This window comes from Cyclopterus lumpus, chromosome 10, assembly GCF_009769545.1.
Source record: "Cyclopterus lumpus isolate fCycLum1 chromosome 10, fCycLum1.pri, whole genome shotgun sequence".
NCBI classification, from domain to species: domain Eukaryota; kingdom Metazoa; phylum Chordata; class Actinopteri; order Perciformes; family Cyclopteridae; genus Cyclopterus; species Cyclopterus lumpus.
This window is the reverse complement of record NC_046975.1, coordinates 7,139,994-7,165,343: the sequence shown is the minus strand read 5'-3', so window position 1 is coordinate 7,165,343 and position 25,350 is coordinate 7,139,994. Positions and strand designations below refer to the sequence as shown.

The following is a 25,350-nucleotide window of genomic DNA, read 5'->3' as shown; positions in this document are numbered from 1 at the left end:
CAACCAGCCGCTCTAAAGTTCCCTAATTAAACAAATTACATCTTTTTGACACACTTTGTTTTTTGTAGGGATTAACCTTAATCTTACCAGCTGTGGTCCTTGTAGACCCCAGAGGTATTATTGTCATATCTTAAAGGGGATTTATTCTGTCATTCCACGTTTTTCATGACTTTGTCAACAAACAGGCAGACACAGAAGCAGCAGACTCCAATTTTCGGATGTGCTCTGTCTATTTGTGTGTTCTTTTTTTTTCATTGATTACATAATTTCTGAAGGTTATTCTCAGTCGGTAGTCTTAGAGAGCAAAGCAAGTCAGGCGGCGGCTGGCGGTACCACGGTTTTGCTTTGCGACTCACGTTAACCACAGCTTCCAAGCGCGTTGAGAACTCCTAAAGACATTTGTTCATCATGTGTATGTAAACCTGCGCATACAAAAACAACAAGACGCCCAACAGGCGAACAATTCATGGAACAAATCAAGCCAACAAAAGAACAAATGTAAAGGCTCAAGTCAGACTCATCAACACTAAAATAACTAATACATAGATTGTACTAGAGAACCAAAGGAGTTTGTTTTAGGGTTCATTTTGAAAATACAGAAATACGTAAATACCATGGTTTCTTTGTTTTCTGTACACGGACCATCTGGAGCCCATTTTCCTTTCTCTTGAAAAACCCCACGAGCGCTGATGTTTGGTCTCGAAATGCCGCTTTAGCTTTGAGGCTTCAGTGCTGCGTTGGTAGCGTTAGCGCAAACACAAACACACACACACCCACACACTACACACTGGGTAGTTAATAAAGTCGGGATTGTACTTTTTTGGGGGGGGGGTTATCATGACTTTCGTCTTCATTCTTTCGTTTTAAATACTTCTCCGCTAGCCTGTAGAGAAAGTTACAGCCGGCCAAGTGTCTTCTTCTGCCTTTTGGAGCTTGTAAAACAACTGACTGACGCATTACCGCCATCAAGTGGTGGGAAGCTGTATTGTAACTGAGCGTCTCATGGATAACAGTACTACCTCTGGTGGCCACGGGTGCAAAACTGAAAGATGTTTGCGGCCCTCTAGGTGGTGCTCCCGGCCCAATCAGGGGCCGCGGCCCCATGGTTAACAATCACTGCTCTAGAGCCCGTGTTTGGTTTGTCCATTCTGGGCTACTGTAGAAACACGGCGGTGCAATATGGCGGACACCGTAAAGAGTCCCAGCTCCCTATGTAGAGATGAATGGCTCCTTCTAAGCTAACGAAAACACAACGGTTCTTAGTTTCAGGTGATTACATAACAATGAAAACATTTGATATTCCATTTGTCCTCATATATCCCAGAAATGGGACCTTTAAATATGTTGCTAGATATTATGTGTTAATTACTGAGCTTTGGAGGTCTCGTCTCCCCGCAAGAAAGCGAATAAGCCAAATAATTTAGCACGCTCTCCTTGGACCATTTAAAAGAACATTACCCCTCTAAGATGCATCAACATTAAACTGTTGGTGTTGCATTTTTCACCCTCATTTATAGCAGTCTCCACCAGGACATCCAGTGTAATTTGTCTGGAGAGCTGAATTTCAAGTTGCAAACGTTCATCAATCTGTCAATAAAGCCCCATATACCCACTGAAGATTCATAATTATTTTGTTTTTTACGATAACAAATAATTATAAAATATCATCGTCAGTTGTTTGGTTGAAGCACCAGAAGACAAAGGCATCCAAATTCACCATTATCATTTTCATATCATTAATCTGTATTCCCAGCTCAGGTTATTATTTTTATTTTTTTCTTCCTGTAATGCCATCATTATCTTGTTTGTCAGAGAGATCAGACATTACTAAAATGATTGAACATTGTGTTCTTTTGAACAGTAATCTCCCGTAGCATTTTGTAGCCGCTTGTGACGTTTTTTTTTAACACTTCACAGGTGTCAACGAACGGGGAGATATCGGTTATCTCTGGAGCCCCCACGGACTGTGACTGTAAGATAGACCCCAACTGTGACTGCTTCTCCGGTGGGTCATCAGTTACACACACACACACACACAGACGCACACACACACACACGATGCGACTGTAGGATTAAGTAATGTGAAAGTATTAGATTATGTCTAACAGGATTACAGTACTAAAATGTAACTGCACTTAAAAAATCGGATCAGATCATATCCTACTTGGCCTGCTTCTGGTGTAAAAGGAGGGAAACAAAACCAGAACACTTTAAAAGCTTTGACATTACTTAAATTAATTGAAATAGTCAGTGTGTCTTGATATTGAGTGATTCAATCTTGCTTACTGTGTGTCCCTGCCGGCCAGTGATTCTATCAGCAGAGCTTGAGAGGAACCTTTTTCTCCTCTACTGTTTTCTTCTCTACTTGAATGTGTCTAAATCATTTATTCCACATGAAATTGTAATATCTAAGAAGGGCTGTTTTGGATAATGATTTGCTAATGATGCTCTGTGTAACTGATGACAATATACAGGAAATAAATGACTATCTATATTGTCACAATGGAAACTAAGTAAAGTTAATTTGAATTTCTGAACATATGCGTGTTGGGTATACACACAGAGTGTGTGTGTGTGTGGGGGGGGGGTTTCAACCTGCTGGTGTATCAGGGGCACCTGAAATGTAATAAATGGATGGAGGAAAGGACCAAACAAAAAAGCCGGTTTTCTTTTGACAGTTAGGCTTTGCTTTCACTGTAAGTGTCAGAGGATGTGATTTTATCATTTAATTCTGTTCATACAAATCTGCCTTTTTTTCTATTCAAAATGGAGGGAAGTGTCTCTCTCATGCCACAAGCCAATGGGCTGTAACCATCCCTCTTCCTTGAGTTGTGCTTTGCATATTTTCAATCATGTCTCGTTGTTAACAGATGATTACTCTCTTCAGAGGCGACAGTGTCTTTAAACATGCGCACGTGTGAGCACACACCCGCAAATACAAGAAGACGTGAACACACACACACACACACACACACATGTGCATGCTGTCAGAGATAAAATGCCACCCTGCTGCCTGCACAGACCACTAGAGGCTCCGGGCCCACTGCTGACAGCATATTAAGGGCCTCACCTGGGCTGTAATCCTGCTGTGCTACCAAAGACATCTGAAGGCATTCAGTCCCCCACTACCACCGTCCCTATCAAGGTGGTCGTATCAGCTCATTTGGGAACCTGCAGCATCCCAACAAATCCAAGTCCTGAGTTGAACTGATAAACGCTTAAGCGGCACCATGGGATCTTCATATTTTGCAAAGATGATTTGTACCAGTTGTGTCGTCTCTCGGTCTCTGAAGAATAATTTTGATCGCTCAGTGTGTTTGTGTCTGAGGGGGTCGTCATTTGTGCTGTTTTGGCGATAAAGAGTTGTCCTCACCCAAACAGTGTCTTTTTGTTTCTCTATCAGGAGACGGAGGGCTACGCCCGTGACGCTCGTCTCATAAGCCCCCTCCTCTCTGGCCGTGGCCCCCAACGGCACTTTGTATATTGCTGATCTGGGCAACATCCGGATCAGAGCTGTCAGCCCCAACCAGCCTCAGCCCAGCCCAGTTGGACTTGTGGAAATCAGCTCCCCACTGGACCAGGAGCTTTATCTCTTCAGCCAGGTACACAATGCCTGAGCTACCAGTCGTCTTATAGATCCATGGGCTTTTGCATATAAAATGTCCAGAAACTTAAGTAATATTTTGTCAGTTAAGGTCAGAATGAGGATAAAACACCATTACTGTCCCAGTTCACATGAGTGTTTGCTAAGATGTACACATTGTTAAAACAGGCTGAGACACACAAACTAGTTCTTTGGTAGACTTCAGATTGGATCGGATGGTGCCATCAACTGTAACCACCAATGAGTGCAGAGCGACGGCCGTAAGCGAGCCAGTCGGGCACGCTTACATGCATTAACATGTTATATATATATAATGATATCCAAGCTGTATAAACCAAAGCACAGAGTAGCTTGGTTTGCACACACAAAGGTGGAGCGACTTCCTTCTCGGCTCAAATTGACTTTACTCCCCTGTATCTTTACATAGCTAGTGTGCCCTCTCCTGCAATGTTAATGACAGTGAACAATATTTAGTGTACCTGCATGTGATTCCAATCTCAAATGTAATGGGTTCGTACTTGGCCCGTGCCTCACCCCTCCACCAAGTTTCATGTAAATCCTCCTGCAGTTTTTCCATGATCCTGTTGACAAACACATACATGCCAACAAACAAACCAAACCTAGAAACACAACCTCCTACATTTACAAAGCTAAGCAGTTAAATTTGACATGTTGTTATTTTTGGACATCTTGTGATGCTGTTATATAGATTGCTCAAATGTGCGATGTCATCAAGTATGAGGTCTGGAATTGGGTAAGATGATATAGGTTACTCTGGGAGCACCCAGGGGTACATTTTCTTTTTCAGAACTGAGACTACAATTACATTACATTACATTACATTACATGTCATTTAGCTGACGCTTTTATCCAAAGCGACTTACAATAAGTGCATTAAACCATGAGTCCTAAACTCAGAAACAACAAGAATCAAGCAAGTACAATTTCTTCAATAACGTTTAAAACTACAGAGTACTATCAGTAAGAGACATTTAAGTGCTACTAAAGTGCTAAACAACAAAGTGCTATCGGTAAGGGACATTTAAGTGCTACTAGAGTGTCTACTACGGCTCTACCTTCCCTATTCAAGGTATAGTCGAAAAAGATGTGTTTTAGTTTGCGACGGAAGATGTAGAGACTTTCTGCTGTTCCTGATGTCAATGGGGAGCTCGTTCCACCAATGAGGAGCCAGCACAGCAAACCAGGCGTGATTTTGTTGAGTGTTAGCTCGAAGTGACGGAGCTACAAGCCGATTGGCAGAAGCCCGAGCGATAGTGAACGGGCTGGGGTGTACGGTTTGAGATAAAGTTTAAGACTTACTTCTCTGGTTTCTGGCTTTGAGAGGGAGTAGCTCATGTTCACAAATGTGTATGGTACTTTCCACTTAGTGAAGGACGAGTGCGGAACAACAGTAGCTCTCAGTTTCTGAGAACTGTGAACACAAACACTCAAACGTATTCATGGATAGCCGTCTTGTGTAATCGTTTCATGACAGAATGGCTCCCACATGCACACCAAACACCTGATCACCGGCCAATACCTGCACAACTTCTCCTACATCTCGGACGGCCAGCTGTCTGGACTGACGAGTCGCGACGGCCACGAGCTGCAGGTGAGGAGGGACGCTCGCGGAGTGCCTCTCTGGCTGGCACTACCTGGCGGACAGGTGTACTGGCTGTCGCTTAGCAACAGTGGAACAATGAGAAAGGTGTCAGCCCAAGGCCATGACATCGCCCACATCACTTACCATGGCAACACTGGTCTCCTAGCAACCAAGAGTGATGAGAACAGTTGGACCACTGTTTATGAGTAAGTTTTCTTTTTCTTTTTTCTCTCTCTCAGTTTAATGTGCTCTCATATTATGTTTCTTCCCTATCTCCGTCTATTCTTCTTTGTTTTTCTCTTTCTCTTTTTATTTTATTCATGGTTGGTTGCTTGATTCAGTGTATGTGTGGACTTGGGAGTGCATGCATGTGGAGGTGTTTCAATGTGAGTCAGAGCTTATGTGTGTGAAATGTGAGTGCCATCTGGTGGTTGACCATCACTGAAGTAAGCCTTTACTTCGGGAGACTTTTTTATTTTTCTGTTTAAACTTTGCTTAAGTGACTGATGATCTAAAGGACGTCTTTGCAACTCTTTGATCACACACATGTTTACTATCACACATATAGCACACACAGACACACATCCGTCTGAATTATTCACTGTCACAAATTCCACAGCTGGATAATTACACATATAAATCATAGTTGACAGTTAATGTGTGCCGATGTTTGTGCATGACAGGAGAACCGTAGTGATAGTGAGTCTGCATATGTGTGTTTATTGGCTTGTGTGTGCACACGGCGATGTGTGTGTGTGTGTGTGTGTGTGTGTCTGCACGCTTGTACATGATCTACTTTGTGTTTATTCTCCAAAGGTACAACAGCGAGGGCCGCGTGACCAACATCACCCTCCCCACGGGTGAGGTGAGCGGTTTCCACGGCAACCTTGAACGTTGGTCTCGGGTGGAAGTTGAGTCGTCCACCCGTGAGAACTTTGTTACCAGCACCAACCTGTCTGCCAGTGACACCATCTACACGTTCAGACAAGGTAAAGCACCACGGCTTGTCGTCAAGTGCATGTTTTCCCCCCCCCCCCCACTCCTCTGAGGTCATTGGTAAGCTGTAGGAAGACAAATAAATATGGAGGTACGGATGTAATGTCACAATGTAATCACGGCTTGACAAGCAGGAAGGATTATAGCCTCACCGCAATGCATCTACCCCCATCGAGCTTACTAAAACGTTTATGACTCCGTTGGGGGGGACCAGACCGTAGACAACATACACAGACGTGTGAAGAAGGCGGACTGTGAGGGACCACAGTAACGTTTAAAAATGTATGACTGGCAAACTGCAGCAGCGTGGCTGTTATTCTGGTCGGGTCAGACTCACCTGTGTTTCTTTTATTCTCCTTCTTCATCGGCTGCACTGGATGTGTGCGCCGGAGAGCATGTGCTCGGCTTTTGGATAAGGACCCCTTATTATAAATAATTTACATATGGATCCGATTAGACCTCGTCACATAGTCGCACTAATGGGAAGTCAAACTAATATATTTATTGATATATATACAGTATATTTTTTTATATATATAATTTTGATATATATATATATTATTTACAAAAAAGAGGCCGATCCGACTGACTCGTGAAACGCCTTAATGACCGCGGGAGGAAGAGAGGGCAGAGATGAGAAGAGGAGAAAATGAGAGTGGAGTGGAGAAGCTGCTCATGGGAGCAGTTTCCTCTCATGTCATTCCTTTAATTGCTTTCTAGCAGTTGTCACAATGACAGGACTTCAGGGAGAGAAAAAGCTGCTCCAACACACACAGTAGCACACACACGCCTACGTGTGTGTGCTACTGTGCTACTGTATGACAGAGCTGCCAGAGAAGAGTTGAAATGACCCCCTATTTTAGAGAGTGTGTGTGTGTGTGTGTGTGTGTGTGTGTGTGTGTGTGTGTGTGTCCCTTTACTTCCACCACCCACAAACTCTTGTCTCTTCGTACCTCTGAGGCAACAATAACTATATGTACAGAAAGAGCTTTTATAGTGGTGAAGGGAATATAAGTTACTATCCAGTTTATGAGCTGCAATTACATTTTATGGTCAAATATATTTTTATTGTCATTTTTGTTTTTTATTATTTATTTCATTAATTGTGCTTTGGAAATGGCAAAAGACAAAGTCATATTGGCATAAGTAAGTTATTTGTGCAATCTTACTCAGAGCACTGTAGAAATGAAAGAACAATTTCTATTTCTAAAGATACAATGGCAGATACAGTGCAGCGCTAATGTTGTTGAGAGAACTTTTACCGTTTACCGCAAAACAAAACACCCATTTAAGAAAAGCCAGACTTCTATTCATTGCATTCATGTAGTCTGCTGCTGTATCTCATTGATTTGTTGACCGCGAGACAATGACTGATGTTTTTTCACACTTTTTTCATCTGTTGCTGCATCCTTCTGTGCATATGTGGTTTTGTGCATTTCTTTCGATTTCGTGTGTGTGTACATGTACGTGTGTGACCCGCCCATACGATCAAACCCTCAGACCACGCTCAGAGTTCATACAGAGTCAGCGCCGATGGGTCGTTTCTTGTGACGCTGGCGAGCGGGATGGAGCTGTCGCTCATCACGGAGCCCCTCCTCCCCGGAGGCGCCGGAGGAGGAGTCAGCCCCACGGCCAGCCGCTGTAACATCAGCCTGCCCGGAGACCACGCGCCCAGCCTGATAGAGTGGAGGCAGAGGAAGGAGCAGAGCAAGACTAACTACAGCACTTATGAGCGCAGGCTCAGGGTAAAGCACTAAATCACCTACTTATCCTTCAGCCAACTCAGCTAAAGTGGAGACTCCAGTCCTCTAAATTCATTACTACACAAAGACAGCATGTGTGAACCAGTAAACATCCAAACACCAGCCGAAAAATATGGAAACCTTTGTGAATAGGTCAGAATGCATCACAGATCTTTCACGTACACTGAGTTAACCAAAAGTTGTGCAATCTGGCCTTTACGCCTTTTTATCAAAAAAGGAAAATATCTGTCAGTGCAATCTATTCGGTGAGACTTCCATTTCTTTGAGCCAATCTGTAGAGCCGATCGAACGTGCTGCAACAGGTTCGATGTTTTGGGTGATTGATGACGTCACTGGGAGCAGGCTGATAGGTCAACTGACTCGGAACCCATTAGCTGTGCTTTCCACCAATCACACACGCCGACCGCAACTCCTCTTTTCTCTTTGGCACAGAGTGTACGCTGCGTAAACAGAATATTTCATAAGGACGTTTTATCTGAAGTGCACTAATTAATTTGCAATCCCCAGGCCTCGGTTCTTCACTTGTTCACAAGGCAGGCACTTTATTGTTATTACGCAGGTCCAGTTTGTTCTAAATGTCACAATTAATTAAATTAAATATCTGCCTGTCCCCGACACGCCACTCTATTTATATTTGCTTGTCGCTGGCCTTATTTATAAATGTATGGTGATTATAAAGCAGTAAATGAAAAAGAATATATATATATAATATATATATATATATATATATATATATATATATATATATATATATATATATATATATATTGTCCTTCCTCTAGCTGATATTTTAATGATTTTCTTTCAGGCACACAACAGGAATCTGCTGTCCATAGACTTTGATCAGAGCACCAGGGTAGGGAAGATCTACGACGACCACAGGAAGTTCACCCTTCACATCCAGTACGACTCGCTGGGCCGGCCCGTGGTCTGGTCCCCCAGCAGCAAATACACTGAAGTAAACATCAGCTACTCTGCCGGAGGACTGTTGTCGTCCATTCACCGCGGAGACTGGTCCGAGCGGCTGGAGTACGAGAACGACAGGGTGGTGTCCAGAGCCTGGGTCAACGGCAAGATTTGGAGCTACACATACGCAGACAAAGTGAGGGCTGCGCGTACAGGACGCACTGTTTCATGCAGAGATTTGTTTCGATGGCTTTTGTCTTTGCCGATTGCAAAGCTCTCGCACATCTGCTCGTCCTTTGTTCGCTGCATCAGGGTGATTGCCGTGTAAAGCAAAACTAACACTACAAGTGCGAGAAGCACTTCTGTTGTGTGACATGAAAGCAGCAAAATCGAAAGAAAAACTAAATTCAAATAATTTACAGTGCTATACTTGCAACAATCTTTCAATGTATTGTTCCCATCCTTTGAGGCAGCCTGTAGGTGCCGTTCATTTTATTTTAGTTTGAAAATGAATTTGCAGAGTGAATATTATGTCCGAGTTCACTTAAACAGACTTTTTAAATCAGTCGGCACTTATAGCTTCACGACTAAGCAACAGCAGCATGGCTTTGAGAGCCGTATAAGCAGCCACTATATTTATTGGGATGAATTACGTAACTCAGGCAAGTTCCAAGTGGTAAAAAGAAAAGAAACCAGTGGGTTTCACAGACAACACTGCTTTGACAAATGGTAAAAAGACATTTGTCCTTTTTTATGTTACATGCAAAGCTGAGTGCTACCTGAAGCGGAAATTTCCGTCCTTGAGATTAATTGAACTATTTAATGAAATGGTATTCAGCCTGAAATATATTTCATGTCAGATTTTGGTCTAAGAAAATTACAGAGCAAATGAGCTTATATTACAGAACCATCTTGCAATTGTTAATACCTGCATATATTATTAATACATTAATATTATACCTCACCGTTAAATAGAAAAAGTATTTTTAGACCATATTGTTTTACTACAGTTTAGACTGTTGAAATAGCTACAGGACTGCAGGCAAAGATGTTGAAAGCTAAATGCAAAATTCAACAGCAAACAAATATGCTGAAAAAACAGTTATGGGGATTTGGTTTAGTTTAGGAATTAAGGGAGACACACTACAGGTCAATAGAGCAAAACATTTAAAACAAATAGATATCACAAGGAAACGTCCCCAATTGATGACGTACATTGAGACATTGTATTATTATAGAGATAGTTTGTACTGGAATTTAATGTTAAATATGCAAACTAGGCATTATCTAATGCTAACATGTGGTGAATTTAGGAGAAATCTGTAGACCCAAATAGACAAAGTGTCTTCAAAAATAAACAACATGTTGCATGTTTTCTTTCCACTAGTCTGAAGCGAAATAGCCCAAACAATGTCTCGCCTTAAATAGCCGTCAACGATTAACCGAATATTAAATGGCCTTGCGCTAAAACCAAGGTTATCTCTGACGTTTTCCCCGAATGACATTGAAATAAAAAATAAATGTACCAGACAGAGAAAGAAAGGGCCCATCACAGCACCGAGCTACAGTGTTATAACTCAGCCTCGCACCCGTCTGTGTCCCCGCAGTCCATTATGCTGCTCCTGCATAGCCAGCGGCGATACGTCTTCGAGTACGACCAAACCAACCGCCTGGTCGCCGTGACGATGCCCAGCATGGTGAAGCACACCCTGCAGTCGCTCCTGTCCATTGGCTACTACAGGAACATATACACTCCTCCAGACAGCCGGTCCTCCTTCATACAGGACTACACCCTGGACGGGCGGCTGCTGAGGACTCAGTACTTGGGAACAGGACGCAGTGTCATCTACAGGTGCGACACAGATCACAGAAATATGACCGGCTGTTGGTTTTATCGGTTCATTTGAGGAGGCAGTGCGGTGTGGAAGGGGTGACATTGGCGACACTGCCGGTTTGCTTCTGATGAGACTTTAAGGCATTATGCATCTTGGCACCGTCGTCGGCCCGCCATACTGTATGATAACGTGACACTGATTGGCTTGATGGAGGTAGTATAATTAAAGGCTAATTTCAGGAATGTAAAAGCCCTATTACACAAAGTCTGGCTGACACAAAACGTGCCACACACCCAGCTGTCTTTGCAAATAACTCTGATTGGACTAATGGGGAGACTGATTAAAGGTCACATTTTTTATCATCACAATGTCAGACACCACTGATCTGATTTTAATGAAAGTTTGCGGACTGATTCGGCCAGTGTTTTGGCATTTAACATTTTTACTACTCGATGGGGACACTATAACAAACGGCCCTATTTTGGAGATTTGAAAGGCCATAACTGCCACGGCAGCCAGTTTGATGTTGATGGAATGCTGAAAGGATGATGCAACTTCTTCCTCAATGGCTCAAGGGGTCTTTGTATTATTCAAGAGGTGTATGGCATGTTTACTTATACTTTATGTTCAAATGTTGTACCGAGCATTTTTTTTAAACAAGAAATACTGTTTTATTCGGCTTGTAATTCATCATCTATTCTGCGAATTTGTCTCTTCATTTTAAAATGTGTTTTTTTTTCAAGGTACACTCCAGCAGCGCGGCTCTTCGAGGTGGTTTATGATTCCACCCTGGTGACCTTCACTTACGACGAGGCCTCTGGCACTGTCAAGACCATTCATCTCACCCATAGTGGCTTCATAAGCTCCATACGCTACAGACAGACAGGTACGTATACACATTCACTCACGTCACCTACTGCTACAGATTTAAAATATTTACAATGGCCAATGAGTCATCTTTCAGTGGATCATTTAAAACGATTTCTCTGAGCATAAAAATGTCTCACGAGCGCAACTCAAAAGCATCTGCACTGTGACTGGTCTGCACGATCATGAGTCAGATCTGTTGAGAGGTATCAAACTCCGTCGTCTGGCTTTGAGTCAGCCGTGCTGTTATTTCATCTGAGACTGACACAGCCACAGTTAGAAGTCTGCATAAGGCCGAGCCCGTTTCGAGTGGAAGAGACTGTGGTCTACGAGACCACCGCCTGTGCCCTGAGCCGCGCCATCACCCCGCACACGCACACACACACACACACACACACACACACACACACACACACACACACACACACACACCTCCGCAAACCGGGCTGCCTGATCAAAGTGAACAAGTGAATCTATGAATACAAGCTAACATTTGGTGGGCTGAGAATGCTCCCAGCCTGCATGTGAACAGTCGTTCATGTTTTCTCATTCCACTCACACATGTCTGCGTGGGACAGGAAATCATGAAATCCTACCCGAGGCCATCAATCATAACGTGACAATTGTTTCACTTCAGATTCGGAAAATTAGTTAGAAAGACAGAGCACTGCATAAATTGCAGTACTACCCAGTAATGGCATTTCCATCACTAGCAGCTATGTGCGGACTCCTTCATTGTTAAGACAGTTCAACGATTCCCTCAAGTTACAGAGTTTTTCCAGGGTCGTTGAGAGCGCTCTAATCTCTGCTGCTGGTACACTTCACACAGCTTTGGGATTGGCTCGCCGTGATCAGGTGTCACTAATCTACGCGACACAGCTGTGTGTGTGTGTAAATGTGTGCGTGTGTGTGCGTGTGTTTATCGCTTTGCCCTCACTGTGAATAGACTCTCACCTTCCTTTAACTGATCTCATTTCAGCAGAACAAACGGAGCCTTGGAGAGAGGAGAGATAGTGGTAATTGTCCCTTGAGAGGAGACAAGGAAGAGTAGGGACCAATAGACGTAGAGACAGAGATATAGAGAGGTAGGCGAGGAAGAAAAGGAACAGAAAAGGAGAAGGGAAGATGACAGCTTGGGGAAGTGACAGCTAGAGAAGCGAGACGAACAGACTGCGAGTTCCCTAGGGCTGTAGAAAAACCTCCATCTCACTCTCCTGTTTCTGCCATCCCCACATTAGCGCAGGTTTAGAATCAACTTTCCACAGAAAATAAAAATAGAGGATGTAATGCTGATGCAGCTCTCTGCAGTTTCCAAAGCTAGACACTTAGTAATTTTAACTGCAATCAGAGTCATCGCAAATAGCACCATAATGGTGTTTCATTAGCGGGCCTTTTTCCAAATGGTGGCTGAGCTGCAGAAGCCAGCAGCCGAGGTGACAAATGGTGTTGTTAAAGTTGACGTTCTGACATTAAGGAGCATATTGGTCCATCGTGGCTATTGTCTTTAGATTTCATTATCTCTCCATATTAAAGGTCACCACTGGAAATGCCATAGAGGTGTGGGGATAGTTAAGTTGGAATGGATTGCACTGCGTGTGTCTTTGTTAATGATGTTGAATTAGTCCTTGATTTGAATTCATTAGGAAGGCTTGTGCGGGTAGCAATGGTGGCCAACTGCGAGGGCCGTGTGTGCAAATGCATGTGCGGTGTGTGTGTGTGTGTGTACACTAAGACGCACATGCTAATGTGTGTAATTGAAACTTAAATATTGGTGGATTTTTCTGGCTCCTCTGCGTAGGTCCTCTGACAAGTCGGCAAATCTTCCGCTTTAGCGAAGAAGGCCTGGTCAACGCCAGGTTTGACTACAGCTACAACAACTTCCGAGTGACCAGCATGCAGGCGGTAATCAATGAGACTCCTCTTCCCATTGATCTGTACCGATACGTGGACGTATCAGGACGGGTCGAGCAGTTTGGCAAGTTCAGCGTCATCTTTTATGACCTCAACCAGGTAGGCGGGAATGCTGTTGACTGAAATACAACACACATTAGTGAGGATGTCTGTAGTCGTCTAGCTTTTAAATTGTGACTTTAATGTTACAACATTAACAAAGATCGAATGCTTTACCAAGCGATGAAGCATCTGTCGGCTCGTTGTTTTTGGTTTTATTGCCCATAACATCACAGTTTTGGGTCATTATGGGCTCTCATGGATCGTGAACCAACCCCGTCTCGTCTGCGCTTCCCTAGGTGATCACCACCCATCTGATGAAGCACACTAAGGTGTTCAACTCCTACGGCCAGGTGGTCGAGGTCCAGTATGAGATCCTTAAATCCATCGCCTACTGGATGACCATCCAGTATGACTCGGCAGGGCGCACAACCACCTGTGACATCAGGGTGGGCGTGGACAACAACGTGACACGCTACACTTACGAGTACGATGCAGACAGCCAGCTGCAAAGTGCCTCTGTCAACGAGCGGCCTCAGTGGCGCTACAGCTACGACCTCAACGGGAACATCAACCTGCTCAGCCATGGGACCAGTGCTCGGTGAGTTGTCCGTGTATTGCACATGTTCGTATCCTATTTCCAGCCTTGTTAGCAACATGGCTTTTGGGGTGTCAATGCCAGTTGGTCAACTTTTGTCTGGACTGAATTATCTCAACAACTGTTTGCTGAATTGCCATTTTTCACAGACATTCATGTTCCCCGGACTGACTGTAATGATCAGGGGAAAAAACTGAAATTCCCATCAACCTCAGCTCGATTTGGTGTTTAGTGCTAATGAGCTAATATTAGCATGCTAACAGGCTAAACTAAGATGGTGAACTTGGTCAGTATTAATGTATTCATTTCATTCCAGACTGACGCCGCTGCGCTACGACCAGAGAGACCGCATCACGCACCTCGGCGAGTTACAGTATAGCGTGGATGACGACGGCTTCCTCCGCCAGCGGGCCAATGACCTGTTTGACTACAACTCCAACGGCCTGCTCACCCGCGTCTTTAACCGAGCGACCGAGCGCACCGTGTGGTATCGCTACGACGGGCTGGGCCGGCGCGTGGCCACCAAAAGCAGCCAGGGCGAACAGCTGCAGTTCTTTTATGCCGACCTGTCGCACCCCACCAGGGTCAGTCACTTGTACAACCACAGCAGCAATCTGATCACGTCGCTGTACTACGACCTGCAGGGCCACCTCATCGCGATGGAGCTGAGCAGCGGGGAGGAGTACTACGTCGCCTGCGACAGCGTGGGGACCCCGAGGGCCGTTTTCTCCAGCAAGGGGCGGCTGGTCAAAGAGATCCTCTACACCCCCTACGGCGAGGTCTACCAGGACACCAACCCTGACTTCCAGCTCGTCATCGGCTTCCACGGAGGCTTGTACGATCCCCTGACTCGGCTCGTCCATCTGGGCCGGCGGGATTACGACACGCTGGCCGGGCGATGGACTTCGCCCAATCACGAACTGTGGGGGGAGTTGAGCAAGGAGCCAAAGCCGTTCAACGTGTACGCCTTCAAGAACAACTGCCCAGTTGGCCGAGTGGAGGAGGTGACGGAGTTTACTACAGGTGAGCCTCACACATGCACATACTCACACGAGCTGCCACATTACAGCTCTCACACAAAACCTACTCCACCACCCACACAGGAAACATCTGACATAAAGAGTGAGCGAACAGGGCTCTCAACTAACCACAGGTGAGCTGCATGGCGGAAAGAAATGATGTGACGGACAATGTACTGGCAACAGAAAGGACAGCCATGCCTCTGATCAACTTGTTTTTTTAACATAGGCTGTTGTGTTTTGTTCCCTCTGCCTGTCAAGAACATACTGTTTCCCGAGAGACCAAACAGAAACATAGGCGAGGGAAAGAGATGGAATCGGAGAGCAGGAGAATGAATATAGGATGTGGGTGGGTGCGTGTGTCCTTCTGGTTAATGGAACATTCATTTGGCCTGTCCCGTTTCCCTGCAGCAGGATTGTTTATTACAGAATTTGTTTGTCAGGGAAACACCAGCCGAACCGTCTCTGCCGCGTGTTATGCTCATATATTGTGTGATTTCCTGTTCAAGGTATTGTTTGCCTGGCCTTATGACTTTTTGTTTGCTTCACGGTATACACGTTATATATTCTAACTTTTTCCCGCCGTGCCATTTTCTCTCTCTCTCTCTCTCTCTCTCTCTCTCTCTTTGTGCGTCTCTCTCCACGTGTGTTTGTGTGTCCAGACATTGGTAGCTGGCTGCAGCTATTTGGTTTCCAGCTTCACAATGTCGTCCCAGGCTTCCCGAAGCCCGAAGTGGGCCGCATGGAGCAAACGTACGAACTGATGAAGACCCAGACCAAGACACAGGACTGGGACTCCAGCAAGGTGAGCTGCCCACCACGACAAACCCCCCTACAGTCACAGCAAGGCTCGTTCTGATTGTTCTGATAATAGTTTGGTTAGCCCTTTTATATGCCAAATACATCTTAAATATCAGTTTTAGTCATTTTAGCCTTCTCGTGTCTGCATGTTTGATGACTCATTTGGGTTCTTCCTACAGCATTGTGGCTGGAATCATCACCACGTTAAAAAAAGAGTGCTGAAATTGTGAAGATGTGTTGCTTCTATCTATTTCATATCGTTGTCAATTGAATTTCTTTAAAAATTAGACTGCTAACGAAAATATCCATTATGAAAATTGTCGTTAGTTGCAATCCGATGAACATCACAACATGAGTAATTTGGGTGAACTCGCATGTGAAATAAATGAATGTTCAATGAATTCATAACAATATAAAAACCTGCATGTAAAAAACAATAACTTGATGAATCAATCAGTTATTTTGTCATCTTTTAACTAATCAGCTTGCTTTTGCTTTTAATTAATACATTTAATCTAACAGTATTGTTAAATACAGCCTGCCAATGGCAACATTCTCCTGCTCTCCGCCCTGCTGCCTCTCCATCCTGTGATTCGCGCCACCAACGACGACTGCGAAGAAACACAAACAAACCAAATCATTTCCTTCCCTTAAAAGCAGAATAATAACTTTAGGGGCGCTGTGTGAGACTAGGAAAGTAATAATCTTAATTATGTCTATGTTCCTCTCAGGTTTGCTTGTTTCACAGCAGACATTTTTACTTTGTGTAATAAGAAAGGCACGGTTGTTACAAATAAGATTAATTATGGCTCTGTTCAAGTGTCAATACTATGACAGTGTGACAGCACGCACAAAACCAGGACCGTGAAACTGGAACAGCTGAAAGGAATTCAGCTATTATTCATTCTATTATTCACAAGTCAAATGTCTTCTGAGAAAAAGACCCATTGTGCATGCGTCCAGGACGCTATTGTAACACACAAATGGAGGAGAGGCATCATTAAAGGGCTTTTCCTGTTACAATTCAAAGTGTCTGTTGTGGAAGAATCTGCTCTCACGGATGACACATCATTTAAGTGCATTAAACCTCTGTGATGTCTTTTTGTTAACCAGTAGAACGTGTTTTCCCAGGTGGTTTTGGGGATCCAGTGTGAGCTGCGCAGACAGCTGAGGAGTTTCATCTCCCTGGAGAGGCTACCGCTGGTCTCGGAGCCCGTGGGCTCAACGTGCCACAGCCCGACGCACCCTCCTCCCTTCGGCTCCCGGCCGTCTCTCCTCGGCCCCAGCATCCGCTTCGCCGTCTCTCACGGCCGCGTCAGCGCCGAGGTCATCGGCGTAGCCAGCGAAGACAGCCGCCGCGTGGCAGCCATCCTGAACGGCGCCGTCCACCTGAGCGGCCTGAGCTTCACCGTGCACGGCTGCGACACCCACCACTTCCTCCAGTCCCGGCCGATCGAGGAGGACCTCGCGCTGGGGCTCGGAGTCGGGGGCCGCGTCCTGGAGAGCGGGGTGAACGTGAGCGTGTCTCAGATGAGCGCCACGGTGAACGGCAGGACTCGACGATTCGCCGACATCACCCTGCAGCAGGGGCTGCTGTGCCTGTGCGTGCGCTACGGCGGGAGCGAGGAGGAGGAGAGGGCGCGGGTGAGGGAGGAGGCGAGAAAGAGAGCGGTGGAGGGGGCGTGGGAGAAGGAGAGGAAGAGGGTGGATTTAGGGGACGTGGGGGGTCGGCCGTGGAGCGAGGCGGAGAAGCAGCAGCTGCTGTCCGGAGGACTGGTTCAGGGCTACGACGGCTACTACTCCCTGCCTATAGAGCAGCAGCCGGAGCTGTCCGACTGCCCCTCCAACATCCACTTCATGACTCTAAGCGAGGTGGGGGGCAGGTAACAGAGACACGTGAGCAGCCCCCCACCCCACCAAAGACTGCCTGTTTCTACTCTACTCTGATTTGTTCTACTGTTTCTATACTGTATCAAAAAAAAGAAGAAGAAGAAGAAGAAGAAGATGACAAAGAAAAAGAGCAAGAAGAGAGATTGGGGGAAAGAATTATTTCCAAATGCCTTTAATTGTGACAAAATGATGGTATTTTATTATTATCGTCCAGTTCTCCAATTTCTAACAGTGGCACAAGCAGTGTGGTTTGGCTGTGGCTTTGCTTTTTGTATCCTGACTGGACTGACTGGGACCGACCGACCGACCGACTGACTGACCGATGAACTGATGGACTGACCGTCTGTCATTTGCTGTTTCAACACTGTTCTTCTTTTTGGATTCACTGAACTGTAAAGACAAAGACTTCAGGATTGCCAGTGAATCATCCTCTTCATGACTCAAAATCAAGAGCTCTCCGGTTGCCATCTGAGTTCCTCCATTGGTTTACCTCGGATATACTATCGTTTACATATTGTGTAAGAGAGGCCTTGTCAACTCTGGCACTCCCCTTCAGAGAAGGAAGCCTCTCTTGGTTTCCTTCTCTGGTGTGCTCCAACAGTAGTTTGTATGAGTGTGTATACTAAGATCAAGAATGTACATAGCCAGTGCTTTCACACTGAAAAAAGTGCTCAACTGGAAATTCTGTTGTTCATAAGTAAGTGTCAGTATTGTTAATCAATAGAAAAACAGTTACATTTTTGCAAAGAATTATACATGGCTATAGTAAATATTCTCGCTGAAAAATCTGACTTTATTGGGTTACAATGCTGATTAAAGTTATTATGTGTGAATTACCAGATTGCTCACTGGGATTTTATCGGTATTGTTGCTTATTTCTCTCTCCGTCTGCTCTCTCTCTCTCTCTCCCTCCCTCTCTCTCTCTGGCGTCTTCTCCGTCTCGGCGCCTTCCCTCCACACATTTCAAGTGCGCTCTTTGTTCTTGTTTCTGGGAGTTTGTAACTTTCAAATCTGTGCTGTCATTATCAGCCATCATTATGGCTCAAACCAAGATATGCATGAGAAACCTGCGACTGTCGGAAGAGGAGAAGAAGAAGAAGTAGGAGGAGGAGAGAGAGAGAGCTAGGGAAGAAGAAGAAGAAGAAGAAAAAGAAAAAAGCACAGAGAAAGGGAAGAAGAAATGTGACAGCTGAGGCTCAGCGAGTGGGTGGTGAGTGCAGAAGGGGCAGGACCTGGAGTTGGCTGTGCGGTTCTCTACAGCTTGTCTCCTCTCATTAGGAAATGCCAATCAGACTACATGTGAACTACTTCCAAGCCCGCCCCCCCGAAAAAAAAAGTTTTCAAAGAAAGTAGAGAAGTTTGTTTGTTTTTCTTCTTTTTTTTAGTCGAGCTACCACTAATCCACCTCCCCGTCCGTCTGCCTATCCCCCACTCGCCACCCTCCCACAGTCACTCCACCATCTGCCCACCATTAATTGTTTGTGTTTCTCTCCCGGGCTGCGGATGACAAAGCCGCACAATGCATATGTTCTGATGATATACGTCCCTGACTAGCACGTGTCTGATGCTCCTCCCTGCTCAACCATATGCTCCGGTAGATACTGTCCAACCTCGCCTCGGCGCTGAAAGGATGGAGGGTCCGGTTGCTAGGAGACCGCTGCACTGAAGAATTGTCTGGGCTGAATGGATGCTCTCTGTCTCTCTCTCTCTCTCTCTCTCGTTTCATGAGGAGCCAGTAATGTCAATCAGATGAATGACAGATTTCCCCCCTCCCTCTAGCAGCATTCTCTCCTCGGAAATCAGTACTTCAATATGTCAAATTGAATTTCTGTTCCACATTATATGTCAGATGGGGGGCTCTGGTGTGTGTGGCTGTGTATGCGTGACCCCATTTAAAAGAGTTTATTTCAACCAATATCATTTATTTCCTTTGCCATTCACACAACTGAATTGCATTAAGAAAACAGAGCACAGTATTGTTGTCAGCTTACGTATGCAGAGATGGATATTAATGTTTCAGCAGTTGAATATTTTACATCACATCCCTAAAAGTTATGAGGCTCTTTCTGTGCCGCATATGCAGAGGTGGTGGGGGGGGGGGGGAGAAAAGAGAAAAGAAAAGAGATGCTGGAAGGATGCTGAGATCTGAGTCACAGCTCGAGCTTGAACGACTAGATTGAACTAACTAGGAGCTGATTAATGGGAAGAGAACAAAAAGACATTCACTTCAAACACACGGTCGTCATCATCAACGAGTTTTCTTTTAGTTTCTAATGAGGTCAATCATGAGCTCAGGGTTTATGCTGCCAGAGGTGAGCGCGGCCGCCACCAGGCGTCTAGTTCTCTGCGTGGGCTTCTGCCCGCGTCTGAGCTGTGACGGCGTGGAGGAGAGGAATGGCAATTCCTTGTCCCGGCTTCTGGAAAGCTGCTATCAGGTTCCTGATTTGCCGGAAATATCGTTTCTGCACACCAGGAGTGGTCTGAAACACAAGAGGGGGGGAAATAGGCAGAGGGGAATTTATCTCCACATCAAATCCCACGGGGAAAAGAAGAGGCCCGGCTGGAAATGAGCTCTCATAAAAGACTTAGTCTTATAAAAGACATCAGCTACGCTGAAAGTAGAGGCAGAAACTTCCCCACATCTACCCGGTCCACTGATCCAGTCTGAGCTCACATTTAAGGCAATAAAAGATATCAATAAATGGGTTGATGCAAAATAAATTGAATCTGTAATTGCAAAATAAAAAACTATGATAGAAGGATGAAATCTATACTCCAGGGGCTTAAAGCTAAATTGGGATTTGTTCTCTGAAAGTATTCACTCCCCTGAGCTTTTTTATATATATATATTTATATATATAAATATATATTTAGTTAGACAACCAAATGTGTTTATTATCAGATTTGCGTGTGACATTTCAGAGGCTTTAAGTGTCCCAACAGTATCTCAACAGCTTTACTTGTGATTGAAATAAACACAGAGATCATTTTTATTAATGGTATGAAAACAAAGCATAGTTATTTAGAGTGCATCTTCCAATGCAACAGCAGTTTCTTTCATTTGGCTTCAGTGAAACTTCATCAAGGATCTCTCAGATCATTTGTTATCGTGAGAACTTTGCCTACAGCTGTCAGTTTAACATTACCAAACTATGAAGCATTATTAGTATTTGCATTATGATTTAGTTAAGTACGGACACAAACTGTTTGTTTTCATTCTGTGCAATCAATAAAGCTGTAATGGTGAGAAACAACAGATTCTTTTAAATCCATTTGGAAGTCATTCAATCCAACATATTTCATTAAAGCGATTGATATTGCACATGAATAATGTACACTGTCACTGAGCTTGTAGTGAAGTTCGTGTAATTCCAGTGCCCCCCCGTCTGTTGGCTTGACGCTGTCAGTAAAGGGAGTGAGGCCAAATGTAGTTACAACAGCCGACTTCACATCGCCGTGCGTTTGCCAACCCGCAGCGCTCCATTACATATCCCATCAGAAAGGCTGTCAAATGCAATTCTACGTTTCCCATCTTTGGAGTATATGCTGATGCTGTGGAGTCTTAAATCTGCTGGGGGGGGGGGGGGTTATATCACAGGTTGTTATTGTGAAAAGAAAATAACCCATTTCTCAGCGCTGTCGTTCTTGTAGAAAAAGAAGAAACAACAAAAATTCATAGTTTGCTAAATTAGTCTGTCACCAAAAACAACCTGAAGAACTCATCAACCAGCCGAAGGGAGGTGGGCGTGTGCTCCTGTAAAGTGTTTAGGAGAGCAAGAAATGCAACGACGAAAAGTCTCACTTCGGCAGCCCACGAGCCCGCGGCGTCCTTGTGGAGTCGGTACGTGTACACGAATCCGTTGTACCTGCACACACAGAAACAGCGTTGACCTTTGACCTTTCAGTTTAATGAAATACATTATTATATCGTCACCATTGCTCCCGAGAGGCTCACATACAGTACATGTGGCACTTGATAAAAGGCCACCATATTTTGGGGGTTTTCAGTTAATAGTTCAGTTAATGCCTTTTTGTGCTTTCATATCTCAGACGTGAGGAGATCAATAACCTCCGTAATAGACGAAAATAGGATTATGTGTCGATGAGATGACTGACGTCTCGCATCAGAATCTGTTTTTGTACTCACAGCACACACAGGCAGTAGACGCCCGCCACGGAGTCACTGTCGCGGACGAGGTAGCCCCCGTCCCGCCCGTCCTGGGCCAGCCGCCTCTCCCCCTCCTCCATGCCGATGGGGCCGTGGTAGACGGGCAGGTCCTCCATCACGGCTCCTCTCCGAGTTCTACTTGTTGCTCTGCTCCCGAGTGCCTCCTCTCCCCTCCTTTCCCTCTTTCTCATGCGCCTTCAATTTTTCACAGCGAGCAAGCCTGTTGGTCTTCACTGGGAATCCTCCAGACTGGGAATCCTTCAGACTGGTTACGCAGGTGAGGCAGCTGTCCAGCCTCTCATTTCATTTTTGGTTTTCGCGGCTTCAAATGTCCGTTTGGGAGGCCGAGCTTTGGCAAAGCAGCGTTCTGATCTGCTCCTCTTAGCCAGACTGGTAGCAGCTCTCTCTAACCTCTATGTCTGGTTGCTCAGCCTTCCTCTTCCACTACAAGACACACACACACACACACGTACAATTTGTGTGTGTGTATATCTCAGGAAATGATTACATTTTTCGACAGGAAATGACTTCAAAGATTGTAACTGAATATTTCCACAACAATAGAAAGTACAAGAGAGGGATGAAAACAAAAAGAAGCCACATTAATCTTTTCACACAGGAAAAGGTGAATCGCGTTTATGCAGAGACGGTTTGCAGCTAATTCATCTCGAGGCCTCGCTTTGTTTTCTTTTAACAGAAGTTCGCTTGCTCTTTTTTTGGGGCTTTCCACCACAGTTCCATGAATAGCAATGTACATTTTAGAAGAGGAACAACTAATATGTGCTATATTGACTGAATTGGGTGAAATAAGTTAAGCTCCTCAAAGTGTTATTCAAATGGAAAAAACTAAAACATGAAAAGGGGGAGTTTTGGTAAGAGGTCACAAATCAAAATGCTTAAGAACCATTGGTTACTTTTTTAACAATGCATTGTATTTTATAAGTTAATAACATGTTTTATATACAATCCTAATCTGTAAAGTACCCTCACTGTACCCCAGCTGTCACATAGATATAGTAGAACACACCGTTGACCTCTGAGATGATGTGGTGTCGAAGAAGAAAGCACCTCAAACTTATACAGCACTTGAGTAAATGCATTAAGTTTCACAACTGACCAAATGTATAGAAAATGATCAGTAACTCTCCTTATTTCTCGACTTAGACTGGTAATAAAATACACAAGAAAGAGATTCACTCCGGGGCCTATTCACATGGTTAAATGTCGACATGTTAAATGGATTATGGCAGCAGAGCAAAAAGTTGAAATCTGCTGTTTTGAGAAGGCAAGGCACATTTATTTATAGTGTGTGATGTGAGCTGAGAGGACGGGCTCGCTTCTCACACATCCACACATGTTCTCAGTCACATGTCACTGATCTGTCTTCTTTGAGACGCGTGTCAAGGACACTCACACCTGCTCTGTAGCACAGCCAGGCATTAGCTAACGAAGCTGTGCAGTAACATGCTGCGGAGCTCCTCCTGCAATCTGTCCCGTCAGTGGGAAAGTTATGTTGTGTCAGACTCAAGATGGGTGATTAAAATATGGATCGCTTGCAGCCGTTCCCAAGAAGGCGTCTGGTGTTAGAAGCTCAGCCGCCGTGTTGACATGTATATTCTCAGAGATGCTCTTCCGTCATGACGTCATCGAGTCCTTCGGGGCCCCAGATGCCCCCGCCGAGGGTCCCTCAGTAAGGCTAACTGGTGCGATTGTACCATTCAGTGCCTTCTCCGAGCTGGAAGCTCTATTTAAAGGCAGCACCGGTTGAAGATGTCTGTTTTTATACATTCAGAACGGTACACTACATGAGTCATCAGTCTGTGTCAGAGCCATCTTTCCCCTCGGCTCAGAAAGATCATGAGCGGTGGGACTGAGGGGCTCAGTCTGGGTAAGCAGCCAGTGGCATCGGATGCATCACTTTTACAGCACTTTAGCGCCATCCAGTGGCAAACTGTGCAAGATTCTGAGGAACGATGTCCTGCAAGTCGACTGAAGTACGGACTGGATGCCTTTTAGACCCTTTTTTGGTGGCTTATTATTCTGTATAAACATTCAGGCTATTTGAGTTATAAGTCTAGAAGCGAGAAATGCAAAAACAGATCACCATTTAGACTGAACCAAATCATTTCCAGCTTCTACCGCTCACCGGTCCTCAGTGCAAAACTAAATGAAACCGTACTCCTCGGCCCTCGGCTCACGGAGAGGCCGGCCAGGGTCAATGCAGAATGCAGCGGATCTATACTGGTTGATGGAGGGTGAGGTGGTGAAAGGGAAAGTAAAAATCATTGATGGGATCAGCTTCACACAAATCTCTGTATGTGTGGCATTGGACTGGAACCATTGAGACCAGCTCCCATTTCAGTCAAACAACAGAAATCCAACAAAGTGGCATCTTTAGTGAAATATTGTTCACTTTATTTCATTCAGTCATTTTAATTTTCCTAAACTGTCTTCATACAGAATAATACAATACAAATGTTACACGTTTTATGATTACACATACAATGTATCCCCCAAAAATTATGAAATAATAATACATCTGTATTTCATAATGGTCTGCCCTACAAAGACAAAAGGCAGTAATAAAACATTCGGTGGATATGGAGATACCATATTCAACATTGTAATGCCATAGAAGTGTTTATGAGATCATTTCTGAGAAAGCAAAACTACAAAACTGAGCTTCAATTGAAGCTAGCTGATAGCCACAGCTAGCCTTAGGGAAAGCTGGAAAACTCTTTCTATCATCATCCAACATCTTTGTGATCAATATATCATAGCACAACCTCCATGTTTCTTATCCTGCGACCTCAATGCAACTTATTGCAGCGAGTTGCTGGCTGCGTCTGAGCAACTTGTGTACAGTGAATTATTAAAACCTGTTTGGCTGAAGGCTGCAGCATTAGAGGCATGAAATGTATAACTTATCTGTCTGTTACACTGTTTGGTGACCAGCGTGAAAATATATATTTGAACCTCTCAGCTTCATCTTTTGTCATAACTTGGTTTCTGTCTTCGTAGGGCGGCGTGTCAGTCACAGTTACAGCTCCGTCTCACACATCCACGCTTAGTGTGAAGCCAGTTGGAAGGGGGGGGGGGGGGGGGGGGGGGGGTGTTTAGACAGGACCGGGGTCCACAATCGCCAGGTCTTTCAGGTCGCTAAGTTTTCGAGAGAAGGAGCTCAGCCTGGTGCTGAAGGAGCCCCTCTTCTGGCTGTGATCCTCCCCCTGGGCCTTCAGACAAGCACACAGGCCCTTGCAGAGGCCCCCGAGACGGCTCCGAAAGTGGTTGCCGAGGAAGCAGTAGAGCACCGGGTTGAAGGCCGAGCTGGAGAATCCCAAGCAGAGGGT

The 25,350-nt window shown here is 44.9% G+C and overlaps 3 protein-coding genes across 4 annotated transcripts in view; 1 reads left to right on the top strand and 2 right to left on the bottom strand.

Annotated features, from left to right (window-relative positions):
- The window catches only part of tenm1 (teneurin transmembrane protein 1), a 155,983-nt gene extending 137,240 nt beyond the window's left edge, over nucleotides 1-18,743 (top strand). Inside the window, 15 exon segments of the mRNA XM_034543761.1 lie at nucleotides 1,918-2,005; nucleotides 2,890-2,897; nucleotides 3,413-3,439; nucleotides 3,441-3,602; nucleotides 5,100-5,413; nucleotides 6,024-6,196; nucleotides 7,704-7,948; nucleotides 8,775-9,068; nucleotides 10,480-10,724; nucleotides 11,451-11,593; nucleotides 13,373-13,584; nucleotides 13,824-14,125; nucleotides 14,439-15,145; nucleotides 15,804-15,946; nucleotides 17,074-18,743. Coding sequence (XP_034399652.1) covers nucleotides 1,918-2,005; nucleotides 2,890-2,897; nucleotides 3,413-3,439; nucleotides 3,441-3,602; nucleotides 5,100-5,413; nucleotides 6,024-6,196; nucleotides 7,704-7,948; nucleotides 8,775-9,068; nucleotides 10,480-10,724; nucleotides 11,451-11,593; nucleotides 13,373-13,584; nucleotides 13,824-14,125; nucleotides 14,439-15,145; nucleotides 15,804-15,946; nucleotides 17,074-17,829 — 3,819 coding nt within the window. The 3' untranslated portion in view covers nucleotides 17,830-18,743.
- A 953-nt stretch (nucleotides 18,744-19,696) lies between these two features.
- LOC117738029 (SH2 domain-containing protein 1A-like) lies at nucleotides 19,697-22,475 on the bottom strand. 2 transcript variants are annotated; one of them, XM_034544300.1, is made up of 3 exons: nucleotides 21,980-22,475; nucleotides 21,543-21,698; nucleotides 19,697-20,312 (listed from the first exon to the last, which is right to left on the bottom strand). In XM_034544300.1, the coding sequence occupies exons 1-3, from the start codon at nucleotides 22,189-22,191 to the stop codon at nucleotides 20,264-20,266; spliced, it is 417 nt and encodes a 138-aa protein (XP_034400191.1). In that variant the 5' UTR covers nucleotides 22,192-22,475; the 3' UTR covers nucleotides 19,697-20,263. The 2 variants fall into 2 exon arrangements, with proteins under 2 accessions (XP_034400191.1, XP_034400193.1); XM_034544302.1 differs by having other exon boundaries at nucleotides 19,715-20,312; nucleotides 21,635-21,698.
- Nucleotides 22,476-24,394: 1,919 nt separating this feature from the next.
- The window catches only part of LOC117737526 (type-2 angiotensin II receptor-like), a 3,215-nt gene continuing 2,259 nt past the window's right edge, over nucleotides 24,395-25,350 (bottom strand). The window contains exon 2 of the mRNA XM_034543562.1: nucleotides 24,395-25,350. This exon is cut by the window's right edge and continues 1,072 nt beyond it. Coding sequence (XP_034399453.1) covers nucleotides 25,117-25,350 — 234 coding nt within the window. The 3' untranslated portion in view covers nucleotides 24,395-25,116.